The sequence below is a fragment of the Penicillium concentricum genome (assembly GCF_028827145.1).
Source record: "Penicillium concentricum strain IBT 3081 chromosome Unknown utg000006l_segment0_segment0, whole genome shotgun sequence".
In the NCBI taxonomy this organism is placed as follows: domain Eukaryota; kingdom Fungi; phylum Ascomycota; class Eurotiomycetes; order Eurotiales; family Aspergillaceae; genus Penicillium; species Penicillium concentricum.
Genome location: NW_026622759.1, coordinates 138,831 through 158,226, shown reverse-complemented (window position 1 = coordinate 158,226; position 19,396 = coordinate 138,831). Strand labels below are relative to the sequence as shown.

Sequence of the window (19,396 nt, the reverse complement as noted above, 5' to 3'; positions counted from 1 at the left end):
ATACTCTTCTCTTTTTTTTTTTTTTTCTCAGAGTAAGATTCATGAACTAACAATAAAATAGAAAATATCCTCTCACTTTTTTTTAGGACTATTTCGAATCCTATCGTAATTGCACCCACTAGGCTGGAGCTGAGCCCCTGGGAAGAGATAATCATGACCATGAGTGTCTACATAAATTTGCCCTTATATTATCATACATATGTTGTAGACAAAGGTTGTAGACAACTCGTGTTCAATCAAAGAGACACGTCTTCATGTCTTTATATCATTTTTGTGTTCACCGTTCAACCTCATATGTCTCAGCCGACCCTAAATAGTCGCTCGATGTGTCTCACTTACTGATCGGTGATCATGCCGAAGATCAAGGTGTTGTTCATGCCGATTAGTGTCCGGCAAGACCTAGCATCGGCGATGTCGTGGACCTATGGGTTTGAAAGGTTTACCCTGTGATATTATCTTGGTGAATGGGTGTGCCACATTGTTACAAAACGGGATGATATTTCATCTAGCCAATGGAGACTGTTGGGCGATAACGAAGGTAAAGATAATATGGCGAAATTTTCAGGGTCTAGCTGAGCTGTCTAACTCCACTGGGGATTTGGAGATTTGTGAGACATGGATGGCATCATATATAATGGAAACCGTTCAGACCGCGGTCTATATTTATCTGAGGATACTTGAGACATATCTAGCATAGAAGTATAGTGGAATATCCGATATGTACTCCGTACTCTGTACTCCGTAGTGCTATACAACATAGCCCAATATTTCATTTGAAAATCCCAAAAGCTTAACGCCACAATGAGAACTCCCTCGGTTAGCTCTTTCATGTCTAAGAATCCAGCTCTGTCAACCAAAGCCACAAAATCCTCTATAGCCTCTCTAGCCCCTCAACTATATTCAAATTTTTCTTACTGGAATCTTTGGCATTGCTGTCAGTGTCTCTATTAAATCTTAAACAATGTTCCTAGGGTTGTTTGTTTAGATACCTGACCAAGTTGTGTGCTTGTCCATGCAGTACGTAATTTTCACTGTCTGTGTCTGTGCTTGTATCTGTAACAGCTCAGTGATTCTATCATCCTGTGAAATGATGCTGGATACTGCTATTAGAGCTCACAGTATGACTCATATTTTGTTCTAAGCATAGTATATCTGAGGTCACGTGATCATATACCGTAATAGGACTCTCATCCATCGATGAGTATTCCTCTCTTTTTCCATTCTCAACTGTTCTACAATATCGTCTCATGCTGATCTTATCTACTTTCCAGGGGCACTGAACTGACTTGAACGATTTTGGATGATTCCTTCCCATTTGTTATCGCAATAGTGCTGTGTGAGATATTTATTATCGGCCCGACACGTGCAGGGGTTTTGTGCGTAGAAATAACTCATTTTAGGTGAAATTCTTATATTATTCCATAAATGGTACGAAGTATAAAAACTTTATGCCATGTATATCTTATTACGTGAAACGTCTGTTGAAATTTAGGGGTGACACTTTCCCCTCGAAGATAATAGACCCCGGATTTTAGTATGCCAAGCCATCTGTTCATCAAATGCTACATCTGTGAGATTGGCTGTACTTCCAAGGTCCACCTAGGCATTGAATACTGGGTAAGCCATTCTGCAGGTGCCCAAACTGGGACGATCTACTCTAGGGTGTAGGTATGAACGGGTCTCAGTATTAATTGTCTACTTTGTATATGTGGGGTTGTCTGGGTTGGTGATCTCGAACTTCTTTGTTCCTTGTTCTTTTTGCTTTTTTTTTCAGTCGAATGGTCTCCGCTCTTCAGGTCAGGAAACCAGGCTATACTCCGTACAGCATACTTGATAACATATAGCGGTGACAAGTAAAGAACATTATACTTGCAGGTTCCTTGCAGACATCTGCAACCATTGATATCATACATATGGAGGTATGTAGTCAATGAATCCGTAGAGTCTCGAGCAAGTAGGGATGTCTTGGGGTAACGGGAGGACTAAAAGGGGAAGCCGACAAACGGGTTGGTCAAATGCCAAATTGACAAGGAGCAAGAGGGTTACTGGATATTAACAAATGAACCAATTAATCAAGGCCCAATTAGTCTCAAATTTCGGGCGCTACGAAGCCCCTTGAGATTGAGATTGTATGAATATTTGTTTATAGAGAATTATACTCCGTACTACGTAGACGTATACAGCTAGGGATGCCCCATCTACATAAGAATGTTAATATCCAAGCTCTCAAAACTCGTCAGCGGCGGGTCCCCTCGCTCCGATTGGGACTAGCTGGGTTTCAGTATGAGACGAGCGGGATGTTTATGCTGATTGGATATATATATACTTGGTGGCTTTCAAGGCGTTATGTAGGTGTTTGAGATAAGTAGATATTTAGTTGAAATTGTAATCATGCTATCAATTCCTTATTAAGTTAAAATTACTATGCAATATCTCTATTAATATGGCTCTATTCACCTATTAATATTCGCTATATAGTCAAATCGACTCCACAGAAAACCGTCCCCACTGTGCGGAGTATCTCCAGGGCCCTTTCCCCCCTACCTTTTTTTTTCACTATCTTTAACCGGACTAGGTAAGTGCTTTTGTTTATTTTGGGCCAAATTTGGGGCTAATCTTTCAGAACCTTGACACTTGGACGATTTTGAGACATTTGACATTTGACTCGTACTTGACACTTCACACTTTACACACTTCATACTTCACTTCTCCCCCTCTCCCCTTCCCCCGCTATTCGATCCTCCTAGGCATAAAGCCCCTGTCGATCTTTCAACAGGGAGAGGGGATATTTGACTGGTAGGACTGGTATCCTTTCGTGTGATTGAGATGTGGACTGCGTCTACTCGTCTTTCCTGTCATGTCTGCCGATGACCCGTTCTCCTTTCTGCCCGCGGAGCAGGCCAAACCCGCGAAAAAACACTGGAAAAACAAGCTATTCTCTAAGGATAAGAATAAAGCTGCGGCGCATCAACATCAAGAAATCGCAGACTTCCTGAGCTCTCGCAACCCGGAAACAGCTCCTCCCCCGCCTATCGACCCGAGATACATTCCGCAAAACGTTGCCGCCCACCGTATTCCTTCCTCACAAGACCTCTCCGGATACCCCAAGCCAGCACCCCCGGCGCTAGCGCCAGCGCCAGTGCCTCGTGAAAACTATGCCCCTTTCAATTTCACAGAACCTGCTGTGCCCGCCCCCGCCTCTGCCAAGCCCGGTAGAAAGGGCAAAGGGCTGCGGGTGGGTTTCAGCCCTCAAACCCCAGAAGTGATTGGTGAAGGAGGCGATGAGACGGAGTCGCCAACAATTGAGATTTCGCGGGCTCGTGAAAGGTCGGACAGCAAGGGAACCCAGTCTGGCAATATCCCTACGTCCCCCCTGGACCCTTCGCGATCGCATCTGCCAAATCTCCGACTGGACACATCGCTGGACGATGCGCGATCTAGACAGGCTTGTTCGCCTCGGCGTGATGGGTCGGACTGGAAACCCCCACTGATGCAAAATTCTCAGGATGCAGACTTCCTGATGTCGTTGCCTTTGAGCGACAGCGGCTCTCGATTGTCATTCCGCGGCGATACCGAGGCAAGTTCGTTCGCACAACGCGTCCGTGACAAGATGCAAGCGGAGGAAGGTCGGGCATTGCATCACCGCTATGATGAAGATACATCATCTCCTGGAGCTGAAGACGATGATATTTCAACTCCTCCCAGCCCTCAGAGCCCGGAACCGCCCATAAAAGCTTACAATCCCAAATCGGCCTACGAAACTGCCTCAGCCTCGGGGCTTCCGCAATCGCCGTCAATCTCTCTGTCTATGAGGTCTATTGTCGATTCGATTCGGAACCCCCCAAGCCCCTCCACACAACACGCACCAGCGAATCTCAGTCCCATTGACCCACGAATGCCCACGAATCTCATGCCAGGTAGCCCCGGCAAGGCTTCACCAACGTCTGCCAAACCGCCATCCCAGGACCTGCCTGCATCAAGCCGGACGTCCCCTCCCAGTCGCGAAGGTCAAGAGCCGCCACAGAGCGTTCAACCCCCCAAGTTCTCTCTTCGAAATGTTGCCAACCAAGTTGGCGATACGGCATTCGCTGAATTCAAAGAATACAATGCACAATATGAGAGTTCTAGTAAACTCGCAGCACAGGAAGTTAAGCCATTGGTAGAAACATCGCTAGCAGAATGGATTCGGGCTGCGGTTTGGTGGTTCTTGCGAGGAAAGACACGATTGGAAACATACGCCCGTTCCCGTTCTACACTACCACCTACCTACGCCAAGCAAGCTGTGGTCGATCTTGGAAAGGCATTATGGATAAATGAAAATATTGTGCCCAGCCACCATGAACTCTCTCGATACGGCGCCATGAGCGTTGACGCCCTACTAGCCGTTACGAGTACCACCGGCGACAAGGAGTTGGCGGATCTTCTGAGTATACATCACACTCTCGTCAATCACCTCCGGTCGCTGTCCATGTCCATCAAACGAAACAACATTCTCACATTGGTTGTCGCCGATGAAGGCTCTCCGAGCCAGCTGGATACGAGTATCTGGCTGCGTTACCCTTTCTATGCGCCCGACGTCTCCGCAGTCTTATCTGGTGCAGCAACGAGATCAATGCTGGTAGATAATGCGGGAAAGACCCCAAGTTTGGTACACATGATGCCTTTGGGTGACACAAGTCGATACTTCAGCTATGGTAGCATGTTCGTGCAGGTCTGCGTCAGCTCCAGCGATGATGATGGGCAACAGCAGTATGCTATGCCCTGCGCATTGACCATCGTCCGCGAACGAGCGGATTGGTATGTATTTGCGGCAATCACTAGTCAAAGTAATCTTGTCAACATTTTGATTCAGTCCGATCGCAAGGTGGGACCGACTTGGGAAGATGTGGATTGGCAAGTTCGGTCCCATTCTATGCGAGTCAAGCTTCCCCGAGGATTCGAGTTGGACGTTATGTTCAAGGAAGATGATTTCAAGACCCTCTGGAATATCGTCAAATACACTCAAAAGTCGGAGAACAGTCTCCATCCAGAGGCAGGCGAGACTGTGGTATTTGAGAATACCCTCAAGGTTTTCCAATATATGGATCCGGGCACACCAAAGGCGTTCCCTCCAGACCCTACAGAAAGATGTCGAATCCGTTTGTTCGAGCGATCTGTCACCGTGACAGAAGGCACTGGTACTCGCAACGCGCATCGGGGATTCCGACTAGCTGTCCTAACCAGCCCCAAGGTCAAGACTTTGAGCAGCATTCGCCATACTTTGGGCAACGGCTCACCGATATTGTTCGGTCTCTTGCGAGGAGAGGATGGTGCTCCCGCTCTTCTCCTCAAGGTGACCGAGGATGGCCGTACGAGATCCATGTTGATGACTTTCCACGAGGTGGCTGAGCGTACGAAAATCCACTCCGTGCTGCTCGGCATGATTCCACGGGAGGGAGAGATCAAGTCGCCCGAGTTCGCCATCCAGTCATATTCCATTGAGCAGCCCGAAGATACCTTCACCGGCCAGCCCGCAGTCAAATACCTCCAGTTCCCCGCGGGAAGCGTGTCCGTTATTGATCAGGAGCATGCTTACGTCGAGCATGGTTATGGACCGACAATTCTATCGGAACATCTAAGGGCCTTTATCGCCACCGAATGGGGGTCTGTTACAGATCGCATCAACTTAGGTGGGATTTCTCTATCTCTTTCTCTCTAAACGGTTGCTAATTTTATCCAGGACCCGGTGAATTGAAAATTGGCTTGGATGTCAAGAGCAAGACGAGCATGAGCTTGTTCCGCTCCGCGCAGCAGGATCTGACCCTTTCGCTTGCGGATAACCTCATTCGCCCTGAACTGGCAGGGCAATTAACTGGCTTCCTTGAGAAGCTTACGGCCAAGCCTATGATCCGCCGGCTGGACTTCCCAACCATGCAGGGTATGTCTACTTCTGACATTTGGTTTACTTTGCTAATTCCATCTAGATCTTCATGCCTTCGAGGCAGCTGTGACTGGTTTCCAGGTGCTTTACGACGGGTGAGTTTTATCATAGCTAGCCTTCGGGTCAAGATCTTGCTGACCAAACTAGTATGGCTACATCGTTCACTATCTCCCGCCGACGGAGTATGGTTCCCATTTACAAGAAATGGGAAGCTTCCTTGGCACGAGTTCAGGTCGTTCGACAAGAGAAAGTCGTTCAAATGCTTGCTTTCTTCGGGGACTTCCAGCATGGCACATGTATGAACTTTGTTCTTAAGGGTACTGATATCATGGAATCCTTTGGCCGGTCCGGAAAGTTCGGTATTCGCATGGTAGATGCCAAGTTTGCCCTGCCTAAGAAGGACGATAATCCAGCTTCCAACTTTGTGTGCCTCGACATGCCCGAGTATCCCATCGAACACGACGATCTTACTATTACGTTCGATACAGAAGCTTGTGAGTTATATCTCTACCTTTTACTGTTCTTTCGCTAATTTTGTTTGATAGCACGCGCAAGCTTCAAGGCAGTTCTACCTGGATTAGTACGAGAACCATCTCGCATGGGGTCTATTCGTCGATAATCCATTTCTATCTTTCTCTTTCCCCCACGTGACCCATTACGTGATCTCCCCCCTCTTCCCGAGGTCCCCTCCCCGAGATCGGATGCCGCATTTCTGGTGTATTATAACTTGCTGGACCCTTTCTGTGCATACAATTCAAGAAACATAGCATTTTTTATCATGTCGCATTCTAACGCTATTGGCGCCTCCACGCGCTCCCTGCATGCCGATGATGCCCTGAATCTCGTTACTGATGTTGCTCCTCCTATGCATCTCTCTACCACATTTCGTTATTCCAATGATCCAACCCAGCTAGTACCGGCTGCCGATGCCACACCTGTATGCAACTTGACTCGTTAAACGTCTCATCATTTAACACTTATAATGTAGGCCGACTATGATCCAACCTCCCACATCTACTCGCGCATGTCCGCACCAAACCCTACTCGCTTCGAAGCAATCCTCTCCTCCCTCATACACGGCCAAGTCATAAGCTACTCCTCCGGCCTATCAGCCCTGCACGGTGCCCTCACCCTCCTAAACCCCCGCCGCATCTCCGTTGGGGATGGCTACCACGGCTGCCATGGCGTCATCGCCCTCTTCACTCGCCTAACAGGCCTCCAAAAGCTCCCCCTCGACTGCTCATCCGACCAGCTTGAAAAAGGCGACGTAATCCTCCTCGAAACACCCGTCAACCCCCAGGGTACCGCCTTTGACATCGCCTCCTACGCCGCCAAAGCCCACGCCCGCGGCGCATACCTCATCGTCGACAGCACCTTCGCTCCACCAGGCCTCCAAGAGCCATTCCAGTTCGGCGCCGATATTATCATGCACTCGGGTACCAAGTACTTTGGCGGGCACAGCGATATGCTATGTGGTGTCCTTGCCACGAACCGCGATGACTGGGCCGCGCAGCTGAAAACCGACCGTCTCTTTATCGGAACCGTTATGGGTAGCATGGAGGGTTGGCTCGGCGTTCGCAGTCTGCGCACCCTAGAGATCCGCGTCCAGCGCCAAAGCGAGAATGCCGCCCGTCTCATTTCCTGGCTCGATACTGCTCTACATGCGCCTAACCCCGCGCCTGACAGTGACGAGGCGGCTGTGCAGGCTGTTCTCGGTGAGGTGCTTCATGCTAGTTTGCAGAAGGTCGAGGGCGACTGGTTAAAGAAGCAGATGCCTAATGGGTTTGGGCCCGTCTTCTCTATTATTATGAAGGAAATGCGCTTTGCGCGTGAGTTGCCGAGTAAACTGCGTTTCTTCCAGCATGCTACTAGCCTGGGTGGTGTTGAGACCCTTATTGAGTGGCGGACTATGACGGATCAGACGGTGGATCGGAGGTTGTTGAGAATTAGTATTGGATTGGAGAATTGGGAGGATTTGAAGGCCGATATGGCGAGGGCTTTCCGCGAACTTGCGAAGTAGGTTTGGACTAGGTAGAATTCACATATTATTCCTTATAGATCGTATAGATATATCTCTTATCTTTTCCCATTGGTCAATTGGATTAGTCATCTAATTTAGCCCCTATATACACCTCAGCACCTTTCACCTTTTTCTCCAACTCAGTTCACTTCAACATGTCGGAAACATTCACAATCCACTACTTTGCAACTGCATCCCAATACACCTCCAAAAACACAGAATCGCTCCCTGCGCCCCTGAAACTATCCGCTCTGTTTGGCGAACTGGAGCAGCGATACCCTGGCATTGTTCCCAAGGTCCTGTCTACTTGTGGTGTTAGTCTGAATGGGGAGTATGTTGATATCGAGGAGGATGGGGAGGTGGTTATCCAGGCTGGGGGTGAGGTGGCTATCATTCCCCCTGTGAGTTCGGGATAGACTTTTGCATTCGCGATTTTAGCCAATGCACTGTCTATCTGGGATTGATTCAATCTGAAGACCGGAGTCAGATTCAGTCGACTTGAAATGATGTATAGTGGACCAGGTTTTCTTTCCTACACCCTTCTACATTGATATATAACCTGGGTTATTAATGCATGCGCTATAAACATTGTAAAGACATAAAAAAGCAATTGATCCTAACCTTCCCAGATACATTCTTTCCTTCTTTCCTAACCATACACTCCGTGCTCTCATAAACCATCTCTACCAAATCCCAGCTAGCCATTACTCCAAACTCTTCACAGCAAGGGCCTTCTTCTTCTGCAGCCACAAACAGATATTGCAAATAACAGAGAAGAAAAAGAGAATACTAAACCCAATATGAAGGTCAGTAAGATCCCAATCAAAATAAAACCCAAATCAAACCGAAGAAAAAAAAAAGAACCCACCAAAGCCCAATACTCAACCCCCAAATAGCCTTCGTCTCAATGCAAATCCCCTTCGAGGCCCCAATCCACGAGGCGTAATCCATCTTCCCACTAACGCTAGCAATATAACTCGAAATTCGGGACGCAAACGCATACGATGTAGCGTCCTTATCTCCCAGATCCGCCAGCGTTGTGCACTCCAAGTATGAGAGCGGTTTGCCGACGATAACGGCGACGACAATCAGCGCGATTAGAATCAGGGCATCTAGTACTGCACAGGCTAGGAATGGGAGGATGTCGTCCATGTATAGGATTGCAGTGATTATGCAGTAGATGGCTGCGATGCTGGTCTGTAGAGTTGGGATTGTTAGTGGAATTGAGATTTCTGGAGGGGATGAAGGAGGGAAATTGAACTTACCACGCTGATTGTGCAGATTAGGATGTTTGGGGGTGTGGCGTTGTTGTTGATTATTACGCTGATGAATTTGGCTGTCATGCCGATTATAGCGATTAGAGAGCAGGCTTCGAAGAGGCGGGATAGTTGGAAGGTTGCGCCGAGGGCGCCATAGCGGGGAGACATTTTTGGATTAAATTGAGTTGGAATGGGCTGGATTGGAGTAAGGAATGGAGTTGGAGGGTGGGCTGGTTGTGTATATGCCGATGTATCAAGTGTTGAGGATGAGTCGAGGAGAGTATTTAAGCAACGATGGGGTAAATATATGTGAAATGGTAGGCTTTGAAGGACTAGAAAGAAGAGACTATAAGTATGCAGAAAAGAACCCAAGAACAAAGAGTGTGTTCTGAAAGAAAGTGAAGCTGATTATTAGATTGAAGACCAGACTGGTCCGGCTCTTTATATAGACATCAACAAAGGTCTCCCAATGACATCAATTGTCCAAAGTCTAGACCAGATTAAATTAGCATCAGCTCTAGACTGTCTCCATGCCGGGCTATGGCTTTATGTGTTACAGATTCTGGAGAAGCGCCGTAGTCAATGGGATGACCCGACTGGTTTTCATTGAGCTCTCTGCCGTGTACAGCGATCGGCATGAATGGTAGCTTAAGATAGTATGAGAGCTCATAGCTCTTTGGTATAAAGGATATCATTGGAAGAATACTTACAAGAATATAATATTCCGATATGTAGGTCCGATTGACCAATCCACCCTGGCGCTTGGAAAAAAACCCTAACTCGCCCCGGGTGGCTCTCAGCCACTCGTTCCCTGGGCGTCTGCAAATCTGAAGCAGGCGCCAACTTTTGATCTAATTATTGACTAGGGTGGGAAATGCACAGTCGATCAGGTTTCAGGGCATTGCATCTAGAATATTTAGCAAGGGTGTTTATTTTCCCGGAGTCGCTTGGGGTTTTACTAACGGGAAGCCCTACGACAGAATATATCATGGGCGGATCGCTGATGCACCCACTTCCCAACACTTTTCTTTCGAGTCATATAATAAAAACCAATTAATTCTTCGTAAATACAATTATAGACGGGTTAAATATATCCAATGCCTAGACCGTCGTCTTCTTTAGTCCTTCAGCCTCCAGCCTCCACTGGTCCGGTGCTGGAAGAACCCTTCGGGGTCATACGCCTTCCTCGTCTTGAGAGCAAGCGCCTTGGACTCGGGGCTGATACGGCCCCAGTAATCTTGGCGGTGGTATGCGTCATTCATAAACAATGGTCGATACACATCGGGAAGAAGACCTTCGTCGATGTGCTTCTGGGCCAAATTGTCGATTCCCTGGTAGAGTTCGACGGTGGCTGCGTCCATCTTGTTGTCGTCGATGGATAGGCCGTAGGAGAAGTCGAGCTCAAAAATAATGTACGGTTGATCGGAGGGAATATCGAGGAGGTCCTGGGGCTTTGTTAGTAATGTGATCTCCCTTTTTTCATTGGGGATGGATTTCTTACTCCACCGCGGTCCTTGGCCTTCTGAGAGAACGATTTGGGCATGGGCTGGAAGGAAATTGTGCCAAGTGAGCCGGCCACTCCTAGTACGGACTTGGTCACGTCGCGGAAATGGTCATAGTAGTCCTGGAGTGGGGCTGCTCCCACAGTACTGTTGGGAAGGGGTGTGGTCTCGGTGGCGATGTTGTATCGTTGTCCCCTAGTAGCTAGTTAGCAAGCGATTCAAGGATTAAGAGTTGCTTGTCTTACTTAAGAATAAAGAAATCGTTGTGCTTGAGCAGGTCGTAGTAGGTATTCCAGGTCTTGACGTTCGAGGTGTGTTTAATAGCAGTGAACTCGTCAAAGACTCCAGCGGGGGGCTCAGGGCCGTCGTAGAAGACGAACAAAAGACAGAAGTCAAGCAACAGACCGCGCTCAAATGTCGCGATGATTGCCGCCTTGTCATCGGGGTAATAGTCGGTGAAGTTGCGCACTGCCTCAAGAATCTTGGGGGCTTTGTCGGATGTGAAAGCATAGGTGCCACCCCAGACTTTGTGGTCTTGAGGATGAGTCTGCACGGTGTATGCAGTAACAACTCCAAAGTTATTGCCGCCTCCCTTCAAGCTATGGAAGAGGTCTGCCGAGTGTCAGTGTCTCGACGATGACAAGGTTGGCATAGTATCACTCACCTTGGTTTTGCTTTTCGGTTGCGTGGACAATGGTGCCGTTGGCAAGGACAATTTCGTAGTCCAAGATACTGTTCGCAGCCCAACCGTACTGGGTGCTCAGGAAACTCATACCAGCTATAAATCATTAGAAATAAACTCGGAGCTGATTTCTGAGGCACATACCTCCGAGCATATATCCACCGACTCCAACTCCTCCAATTCGACCACCAACAATAGTCCGACCAGTTCCTGCCAGGCCTTTCTGGACCTCTTCCCATGAAAGGCCAGGACCAATGATAGCAGTATGATCCTTGGGGTTATAGTCAACCTGATCCAGATTCTTAGTCGAGACCAGCAATCCGTCCTGGATACTAGAAAATCCGTTGTTGGGGTTATGTCCTCCGCTCTTGATGGCACTGTTTAGGGTTAGTCGATATCATTGCGGTTGGCGTAAGGAGGGAACAAACAAGAGAGTGTCCACATTGTGCAGGTTCTTGATAACCTGCGCCATCTCTGCTGCACTGGATGGAGCTGCAATGCATGTTGGCTTGAGGTCACCGCATCCGGTGGACCAATATTCCCTCTGATCGGCCTTGTAGGCCAATGAAATACGGTGTTCGATATCAATGCCGCCGTTCTCGAGCGTCTTGCAGATATCTGCCATTGCCCCAGGTACAAGAGCCAGGGATAGCGCCAGAGCGCGCCATCCGTTGCTTGAGAGCATGTTGTAGAAAGAAAACAGACGATATAATAAATATAGTATTGTAAAATATAGGGGAAAAAAATTGTGGTCCAAATGGAGTATTGGAAAGGGACGATATAGTGTGGGAATGTGTGGCCAAACAGATATACACCCTCAAGATCAATTCTGTGGTGCGGGCCCATGGATTTAGTTTATATAAGTCTTCGACAGCTTCGGCTTGGGCGACTCCATAATCGGAGGATATTCTTCAAGCCACTGACCATACTCCTCTTGAATGGTGGACCCGGCAGGAACGGAAACTAACGAGCTCAGAGAAGAATCCTCTGTAAAGCACTGTTCACGGACTCCACTCCATTCAGGCCTGGCTTGGGTCACGCGATTTCCGATTGGACAAGCCCTTCTTCTTATCCCGAAAGAGGTCACAAATTGAATATAAATATGTGATGAGTTCGCCACCGTGCTTGGGTACATTTGGCTACAGTTGTGGACCCTGCAGATGGCGTAAAAGGCGACACATGGCGGCGGAACGGGCAAATACCGTGCATGCCTGTGTTGGGCATGAAAAAGCAAGTCAATTATATATGTTTGCGGATCGAACTTCGCATAGCCGAATGCATAACTTGTGCCGATCTCGACGGATAACATATATTTAGCCACCTAATTTCCATGCCAGATAGGAGGCTATCGTGCAGCAGTGGGTCCCAACCGGGAAATTTCCTTGTTAATCGGCTCGCGGAATGTGTACAGAGTACTTCGTATGAATTGAGAGAGAGCAAAAACCTTGAACAAGTCTCGACCCCAATGATCGACAGATCACCAAACATGTTCGTATGTATTAAGCCTTGGCATGCCACTAGAGTCAAATCGGTATTCCTGGACTGGGCTTCACTAGTTATAAGTTAGTGGCACTAATTCAGCCACAGAAGTTGACTGGAGACAAAGTATTCCGTACGGAGTATTGGCTTTCACACAGGTCGAGAAAATAAGCGGATCAAGTGAGACAAAGGTGGAACTTTTATGGGCTTTAACCAATTCCAAGTCAGGAAGGAGGAAAGGATGACAAGATGAATCAACGCTAACTTATAAATGGTTAGTGCGTTATGCCTTGAAGAGTGATTTCAGGTCTTTAGGGAGTAGTCTTTCCATTCCAAGTTCAACGTGGGGGAGATTACCCCTGACATGTTCGTGGAATCACTCTCGCTTACACAAATTAGGAAATGATTCTCGCGGCCTGTCAAGTTTTTTTGTGGACTTGCGCGAGATCGACACGTCTTTATCGATACAGTTATTCTATTTGAAGTATGCGGTTCGCTCCGAGCCGGGGGCCGAGATGAGTCCATTCCAATAATGAACTAAATGATAGCAAACAGGTTTTCCCCCAATTGGTGACGATCTTCAATATTTTCATTAAGAAAAGAAAAGTGGAAACTCGGGGATTTGTGTCAACAGGTCATATTGAGAGTGGTTTACGAGTACCCCGTATAGGTTGGGCATTGGTACTTTCGGAGCAAGAGAGCAGGGTATGAAGGTATAACGTGATGATTATGGATTTAGGTACGATGTACGGAGTACTCCGTATACATCCTGGAGTACCCAGTCCGATAGGCAGCCAGAAATTGCCGATGTCTCTGTATTCAAAGGTTATACAACATACACAGAAAAGTCTCTTGCACAAAGTATTTGTTTCCGCCTTTTTGTGCTGTCTACCTATACAACTGACTAGAATGGCTACTAAAAAAGACTACTAAAAAGACTACACAAGGCCGTATACGCAGCCATCTACTCCTGTACCCTTGTCTTGATAAGTGTCGATGCAGTGCCCGAGGAGTTCACCAGGATTTCAATAGTCCAAATCCCGAATTTCGGGGACTATTGTACTTGGCAGTCTGTGGAGGATGACGATGGTGTTTCTACGGAGTACAGCATGTAATGTCGGAGAAATGAGACCGCCGATCTCTCGTGCACTCCGTAGATTAGGCTGGAATATTGAGTCTTATGCTGTTATGCGAAGAATAACATACTGTCCAGTATTCCGTATGCAGGCCGAGACGATGATTAGGCACCCTTTTTATAGAAACACGTTGTTAATGACACATCCTTTGCGGAACAGGCACATACCTATACCCCGTACGGAGTAATGCAATCATATAGCAGATTGACGGGTCCACAGAATTCCAGTATCACAACACTGGGGATTGCCCCCAGCTTGCTTTGGGTCTTATGGCAACCATACGGCCCATACCATCAAAAGACCGTATATCATACTCCATACATCACTAGCGCATCCATGCGCTGCATAACTGACAGATGCAAGCTCGCTTCGAGATATCCACTGAAATAAACAAATCCAGTCTGACTAATAGAATGCTCAGGGGTATGCTCAGTATGTGCTTATTATGGAATTTTTGTCAATGGATCCAGTGTGGCCATTCTCTCTCTTCCTTCACTGCGTACCCCCCGGGCCGTGGAAGTGAGTGTGTTGACATCTTCGGCCCCTAATTAATTCAAAGGACATGAAGGAAAATATGCTGGCCACTACGACCTTGATTGTAAGATCTTTTCACAGCACCTTCAGACAAATATTTGCTTTTTCTATCCACTGACCACGTACGGAGTATTATTTCGTTATCTTTTGGCTGTTCTATTATCGATATACGATGGGTACAACATACAACATAGATACTAGCTATGATGATCATGATGATCATGACGAGCATTCTCCGTATGTTGTAGTAGCACCGGACGCGCCTTCGGCGGGAACGGCGTGGCCCCTTGATTGATCCAATGGGCAGTGGGTCCTTACGGATACGACTACGGAGAGCTACGAGAATAAATATTCTTGTACTCCGTACTCTGCTGGGTCTCCGACGGGGATTACGGTGCCATGGGCCTCGAAAAGCGACGCATAGTTGGCAAATATCTTAGCCTGCTGCATCGCGTTCTTAAAAAGACGCAACACAGGACGTTGTGGACACGAACAACGGCGTGCAGATCTAGTTCTGGTAGACCGAAATGCTAGCAATGGTGGCAAAAATGGGCCTACTGTCTCGCACTGCGTCCGATGGCCTCCTAAGGAAAAACACAGAGCCAGCGGCGGTGTAATATTTCTCCGCACTGTCCACGGGTTGTCTATTGGCTTACACTAGTCAAGTCTCTGGAAACGGCTCGTATTGATCACAGAGCTGGAAAATTCGGCTAGTATTTCCATACATCCACCGAAAAAGAGAATAGCAACGGCTAAAGACAAACATGCCGTATGGGGCGCATGCGAGCGCCGGTTGTGTTGAAGCTTTGAGGGCTCTCGTGGCCGCTTTAGGCTCGTGGCAAGTGATGCTCTCGTAGCCACGCTGTGCAAACACAGATAGACACGGACATACACCTTCTCATTTCTGTATGGCGCATAAGAAGTAGTGTTCTCCGCACAGCGGCCCGACTGCTCGATGGCCTGGTAGGCTGCCTAGAAAGCGATGAGGCTTTGGGGATTTATCCCAGCCAACTGGCGCGAAGAGCTTGTGGTCAAAGGGTTTGCCGTCTCGGACGAAGTAGCCGTTGAAATTGACGACTCTATTGTCGATATTTTGCTAAAGAAAAACGACCTGGATGCTTTCAGATATTTACAAATCTGGAGGGGAAATGATTGTTTAAATGAAGTGGTTGTTCTTTGTGACTCCCTGGTGATGGATATTGTAATATCTTTTTGGTAGTCTTTTTAGTAGTCTCAGATATTCTGTTTACAACATAGATGTCTCTAAGATAGCTTGTCCCCCATCTTGGTTGTATAGATAGACAGCAGAAAAAGGTGGAAACAAAAGCATACTTTGTGCAAGAGACTGTTCTCTGTTCTCCGTATAACTTTCGATTCTATACATCTGTACTGTGATTTGATTGGTCGAAACAAGATCCGAAATCACGGGACAAAACTTATACCGCCAAGGGCGGTATAGCAACTGCAGGCAGAATATACTTAGTTTTCGAGCCACCGGCGCATTCTTTCTGCGTAAGCTTTGGCAATGGCACTTACAAGAATAAGGGCTTTGCAGAAGCTGACTGGTGCTAATTGCTCACCTGTGCTCTGCAAATGGAGACAGAGCCCCACAGGATGTACGTCGACCACGTCCGCCACTCACCTTCCGGTGTTGTCTGGGGGGCGACGCTTTTGGTCTACGACGAGGTCATTGGGGTCAGCTGAAGGCGTTCGAGCGGGCAGTGAGGTATGTTATATTGAGAGAAAGCCTGCTATTCCCAGCTAAATTTTGTTACATCTCAGCAGGAAACATTCCACCCAGACGAACACCCAAGAGTCCCCATCGATGGCAATATTATCCTTAGGTCCCAACTCGAGTTGCACGGAGACATTCGAGAATACCTAAGGAAATGGCTGGATACCAACCCCAATGATTTGGACCCTGTGCGCCGATCTGATTCCAAGCATCGGCCATTGGAATTACCAGGTAAATCGGTTGGCACAATGCCTAACGGCCGCGATGCAATCGACTCCTGGGGTGACCCGAACAAGCTGAACCAGGACGCTGGGGATAAAGATGAATTTGAAGGTGAACACCTCGAGCAGGGCGACTTAATCGCCCGATTGAATTCAGATGGAGTGTTCAATTACGGAATCTACGTACGCTCTGTTCACAAACAGAAACAGTTCTACAATAGCAACGGAAACTGGCGCATCTGCTCCAACGCAGAGCTCGACTATGTTATCAAAGGATTTGCACCTACTGAGCTTGTCGAGCCTCTAACACCATGGTTCCCGGATAATGAGGCTATCGTAAGCCAGGATATCCAGGTGACCCCCGAGGGAGGTCTTCCGAGGCCATTGGGTGCTCCTCTTCTGAGGATGATGGGCAACTTCAAGACTCATATCTTGAAATTCTATAGAGAAAATTCTCAGATATTGGACAATCTTCATGATCAGGTGGCAGATGAGACCGAAGTTCTCTGCTTGAGCCTCGAAAAATTGACAACGACTGCTCTTGGCATTGAGGAATCGGAGCTGACGAGCGTCAACATGTTTGCTGTTCATCAGGCTGTTCGCCGGCATCCTTTCCTCATCGAAAAAGATAGCAGCTCTTTGTTCAGTCGGATGTATACCGTACAACCAAAACGGATCGCCAACGTTGTCAAACAGGTTGTCGACTGGACTCATGAACACCAAGAGCATTGTGTTCGTGCCGCAATGCGCAAAGATACCCAGGCGTCCAAGGATCACCCAATGAACCGATTTATCGCCAAATCACAGCGGTTGATTCGCCTTAGCAGAAGGCTCCGCTCTCCGACTATTATGTCCAGCGTGGGACCATCCTCCAACAGATATTCGCCTGGTCAGGATGGAAACCCACTGGTGTTCCGCGAACTTCCCACCGAAAAGTTCAGCGCAGATGACTCTGTGATCATTGAATATCTGAAGCTGTACTCGGTCCCTGCCATTGTCATGCCGTCGGGCACTTTAAGATCGACAGCAACACATATCATGCGCGCCACGGGGATGTACAATACTCTCGGTCTAAGTGAGGCTTCAACACGGCTTTTGTTGCAGGAGATCGGCATCATAGCCCCTTGGGAGAATCTTCTGCCCCTTGATCAGTATCTGATGCTTCCTGGGCATGGCGTGTCCCTCGCAAAGGACATGGAGTTGGAAGAGATTGAGGACGCTTGCAGTAAACTCACTGCCGATCAGCTGCAAGATTCTATGCAGCACCTGAGAAAGGACTGGGGAGATATGCCAGTTTACTGTGTGGATGATGTAACGGCGCAAGAAATTGATGACGGTATATCGCTGGAGCCCATCCCAGGATCTCATGATATATTCTGGGTGCATGTCCATGTTGCCAACCCCACAGCCTTTATTGGGCATGAGAACCCGATCATCCAGTATGCAGCCTCACGACTCTTCACCAGCTACATCCCGGAACGCACTTATCCCATGATTCCCAAAGCTCTCACTGAACCTCACTTCAGTTTGGCGGCTGGCCGGCCAGTACTTACATTCAGTGCGAAGATGAATCGTCGAGGAGAGATCTTGGATAGTAAGATCCAAAACGGGATAATTCACAATGTCATCAATCTGACTCACAAAACACTACGCGACTTCTTCGACCCCGATTCCGAAGAACAGTTGGAGTCGCTCACCGTCGGTGGCGCGTTCACTGAGCCACCCATACCACATGGTAAAACAATCCAACAAGGCCTGCGGCCCGAGGACAAAGATAGATTCCACATCATGCGTCAACTCATGCTCGCATTCCGCCAAACTCGCAGAAAGAATGGCGCCATGGACCTCACTCCTCTTAGCCCAGATCTTTCTGTCTCAGTCCAGTCAGGAAACGCCCCGATGCCGCCATACGATTTAGAAGCCACAACCGGACGCCACTATCTCGGTGATCCGGTCATTCGACTCAATATGCATTCCTATGATCCGTACGACGTTCGCGACCAATCCCGGGATAATTTGGTCTCCCTGATCATGAATCTGGCTGGGCATATCTCCGGCCAATTCTGTGCCACACGCAACATCCCCGTTATCTACGATGGCACCTGGTATGACCCGGAATACGGACACGTCACCAATAAAAACTTGGCCCATTTTGGCGGTGAGGGTTTCTATGAGCTCAGCGTGCCGCTGGCCTATTCTTCCACGATCCCAACTAAGCACCACACCCTGGGCTTGGATACTTACGTCAAGAGCACTAGTCCGCTGCGCCGATACACGGACGTCATTGCGCATTACCAGATCGAGGCAGCATTGCGTTTCGAGCATGAACACGGCCGTCAATTTGACGCTCTTGTTGATAGCCCCGATCCTGCAGAGATCGATCTAGTGGAGACAGAGACAGTCCCAGCAGAGACAGAACTAGCAGAGACTGCCACTGAAATTACCACCAATAGCACAAAAACCACTCCCACCTCTCTCCTCCCCTTCTCCAAATCTGAAATCGACGCACACCTCATCTACTCCCAACCACTGCGCAGACGTCTCAGAAATCTCGACAAATATTCCACACAGCATTGGGCTTGTATGCTGCTCTTCCGCGCATTCTACTTCTCCGAGTGTAATCTCCCCGTTACATTCCCATGTCTGCTACGCACCCCGCGCATCAGGCCTAGACATCTGGACGCTGAGTATGCCGGCGTCATCACTAATCTTGGCGTGAACTGCTCGGTCACCATTCCCGATGATTTCCCAGATAAAGATAAGTTGGATATCTTCTGCATGGTCGAAGCTCATATCACTGCCGTTGATATGTCGTCTCTCCAGGTGACTCTGGAGGCGACTCAGTTTATAAAGCCGTTTGAGAGGAAGGGCGAATGGGCTTGAGTTTGCGCGACTACTTGTACAATAC

General features: G+C 48.1%; 6 protein-coding genes across 6 annotated transcripts; 4 read left to right on the top strand and 2 right to left on the bottom strand.

Moving 5' to 3' along the window:
- Positions 1–2,857: 2,857 nt before the first annotated feature.
- Positions 2,858–6,539, top strand: N7517_010234 (uncharacterized protein; the record flags this gene model as incomplete). Its single annotated transcript, XM_056727957.1, has 5 exons — positions 2,858–5,669; positions 5,720–5,917; positions 5,964–6,015; positions 6,068–6,414; positions 6,466–6,539. 5 exons carry the CDS (start codon positions 2,858–2,860, stop codon positions 6,537–6,539), a joined length of 3,483 nt encoding a protein of 1,160 aa, XP_056573772.1.
- Positions 6,540–6,698: 159 nt separating this feature from the next.
- Positions 6,699–7,940, top strand: N7517_010233 (cystathionine gamma-synthase; the record flags this gene model as incomplete). Its single annotated transcript, XM_056727956.1, has 2 exons — positions 6,699–6,857; positions 6,909–7,940. 2 exons carry the CDS (start codon positions 6,699–6,701, stop codon positions 7,938–7,940), a joined length of 1,191 nt encoding a protein of 396 aa, XP_056573771.1.
- A 155-nt stretch (positions 7,941–8,095) lies between these two features.
- On the top strand, positions 8,096–8,356 carry N7517_010232 (MoaD/ThiS family protein; the record flags this gene model as incomplete). Its single annotated transcript, XM_056727955.1, has 1 exon — positions 8,096–8,356. One exon carries the CDS (start codon positions 8,096–8,098, stop codon positions 8,354–8,356), a length of 261 nt encoding a protein of 86 aa, XP_056573770.1.
- A 288-nt stretch (positions 8,357–8,644) lies between these two features.
- On the bottom strand, positions 8,645–9,367 carry N7517_010231 (uncharacterized protein; the record flags this gene model as incomplete). Its single annotated transcript, XM_056727954.1, has 3 exons — positions 8,645–8,729; positions 8,809–9,137; positions 9,206–9,367. The coding sequence occupies 3 exons, from the start codon at positions 9,365–9,367 to the stop codon at positions 8,645–8,647; spliced, it is 576 nt and encodes a 191-aa protein (XP_056573769.1).
- Positions 9,368–10,317: 950 nt separating this feature from the next.
- On the bottom strand, positions 10,318–12,068 carry N7517_010230 (FAD-binding oxidoreductase; the record flags this gene model as incomplete). The annotated part of the gene is made up of 6 exons (XM_056727953.1): positions 10,318–10,644; positions 10,701–10,896; positions 10,947–11,313; positions 11,366–11,479; positions 11,528–11,760; positions 11,812–12,068. 6 exons carry the CDS (start codon positions 12,066–12,068, stop codon positions 10,318–10,320), a joined length of 1,494 nt encoding a protein of 497 aa, XP_056573768.1.
- A 3,989-nt stretch (positions 12,069–16,057) lies between these two features.
- On the top strand, positions 16,058–19,371 carry N7517_010229 (exoribonuclease II; the record flags this gene model as incomplete). The annotated part of the gene is made up of 2 exons (XM_056727952.1): positions 16,058–16,258; positions 16,315–19,371. The coding sequence occupies 2 exons, from the start codon at positions 16,058–16,060 to the stop codon at positions 19,369–19,371; spliced, it is 3,258 nt and encodes a 1,085-aa protein (XP_056573767.1).
- Positions 19,372–19,396: the final 25 nt, after the last annotated feature.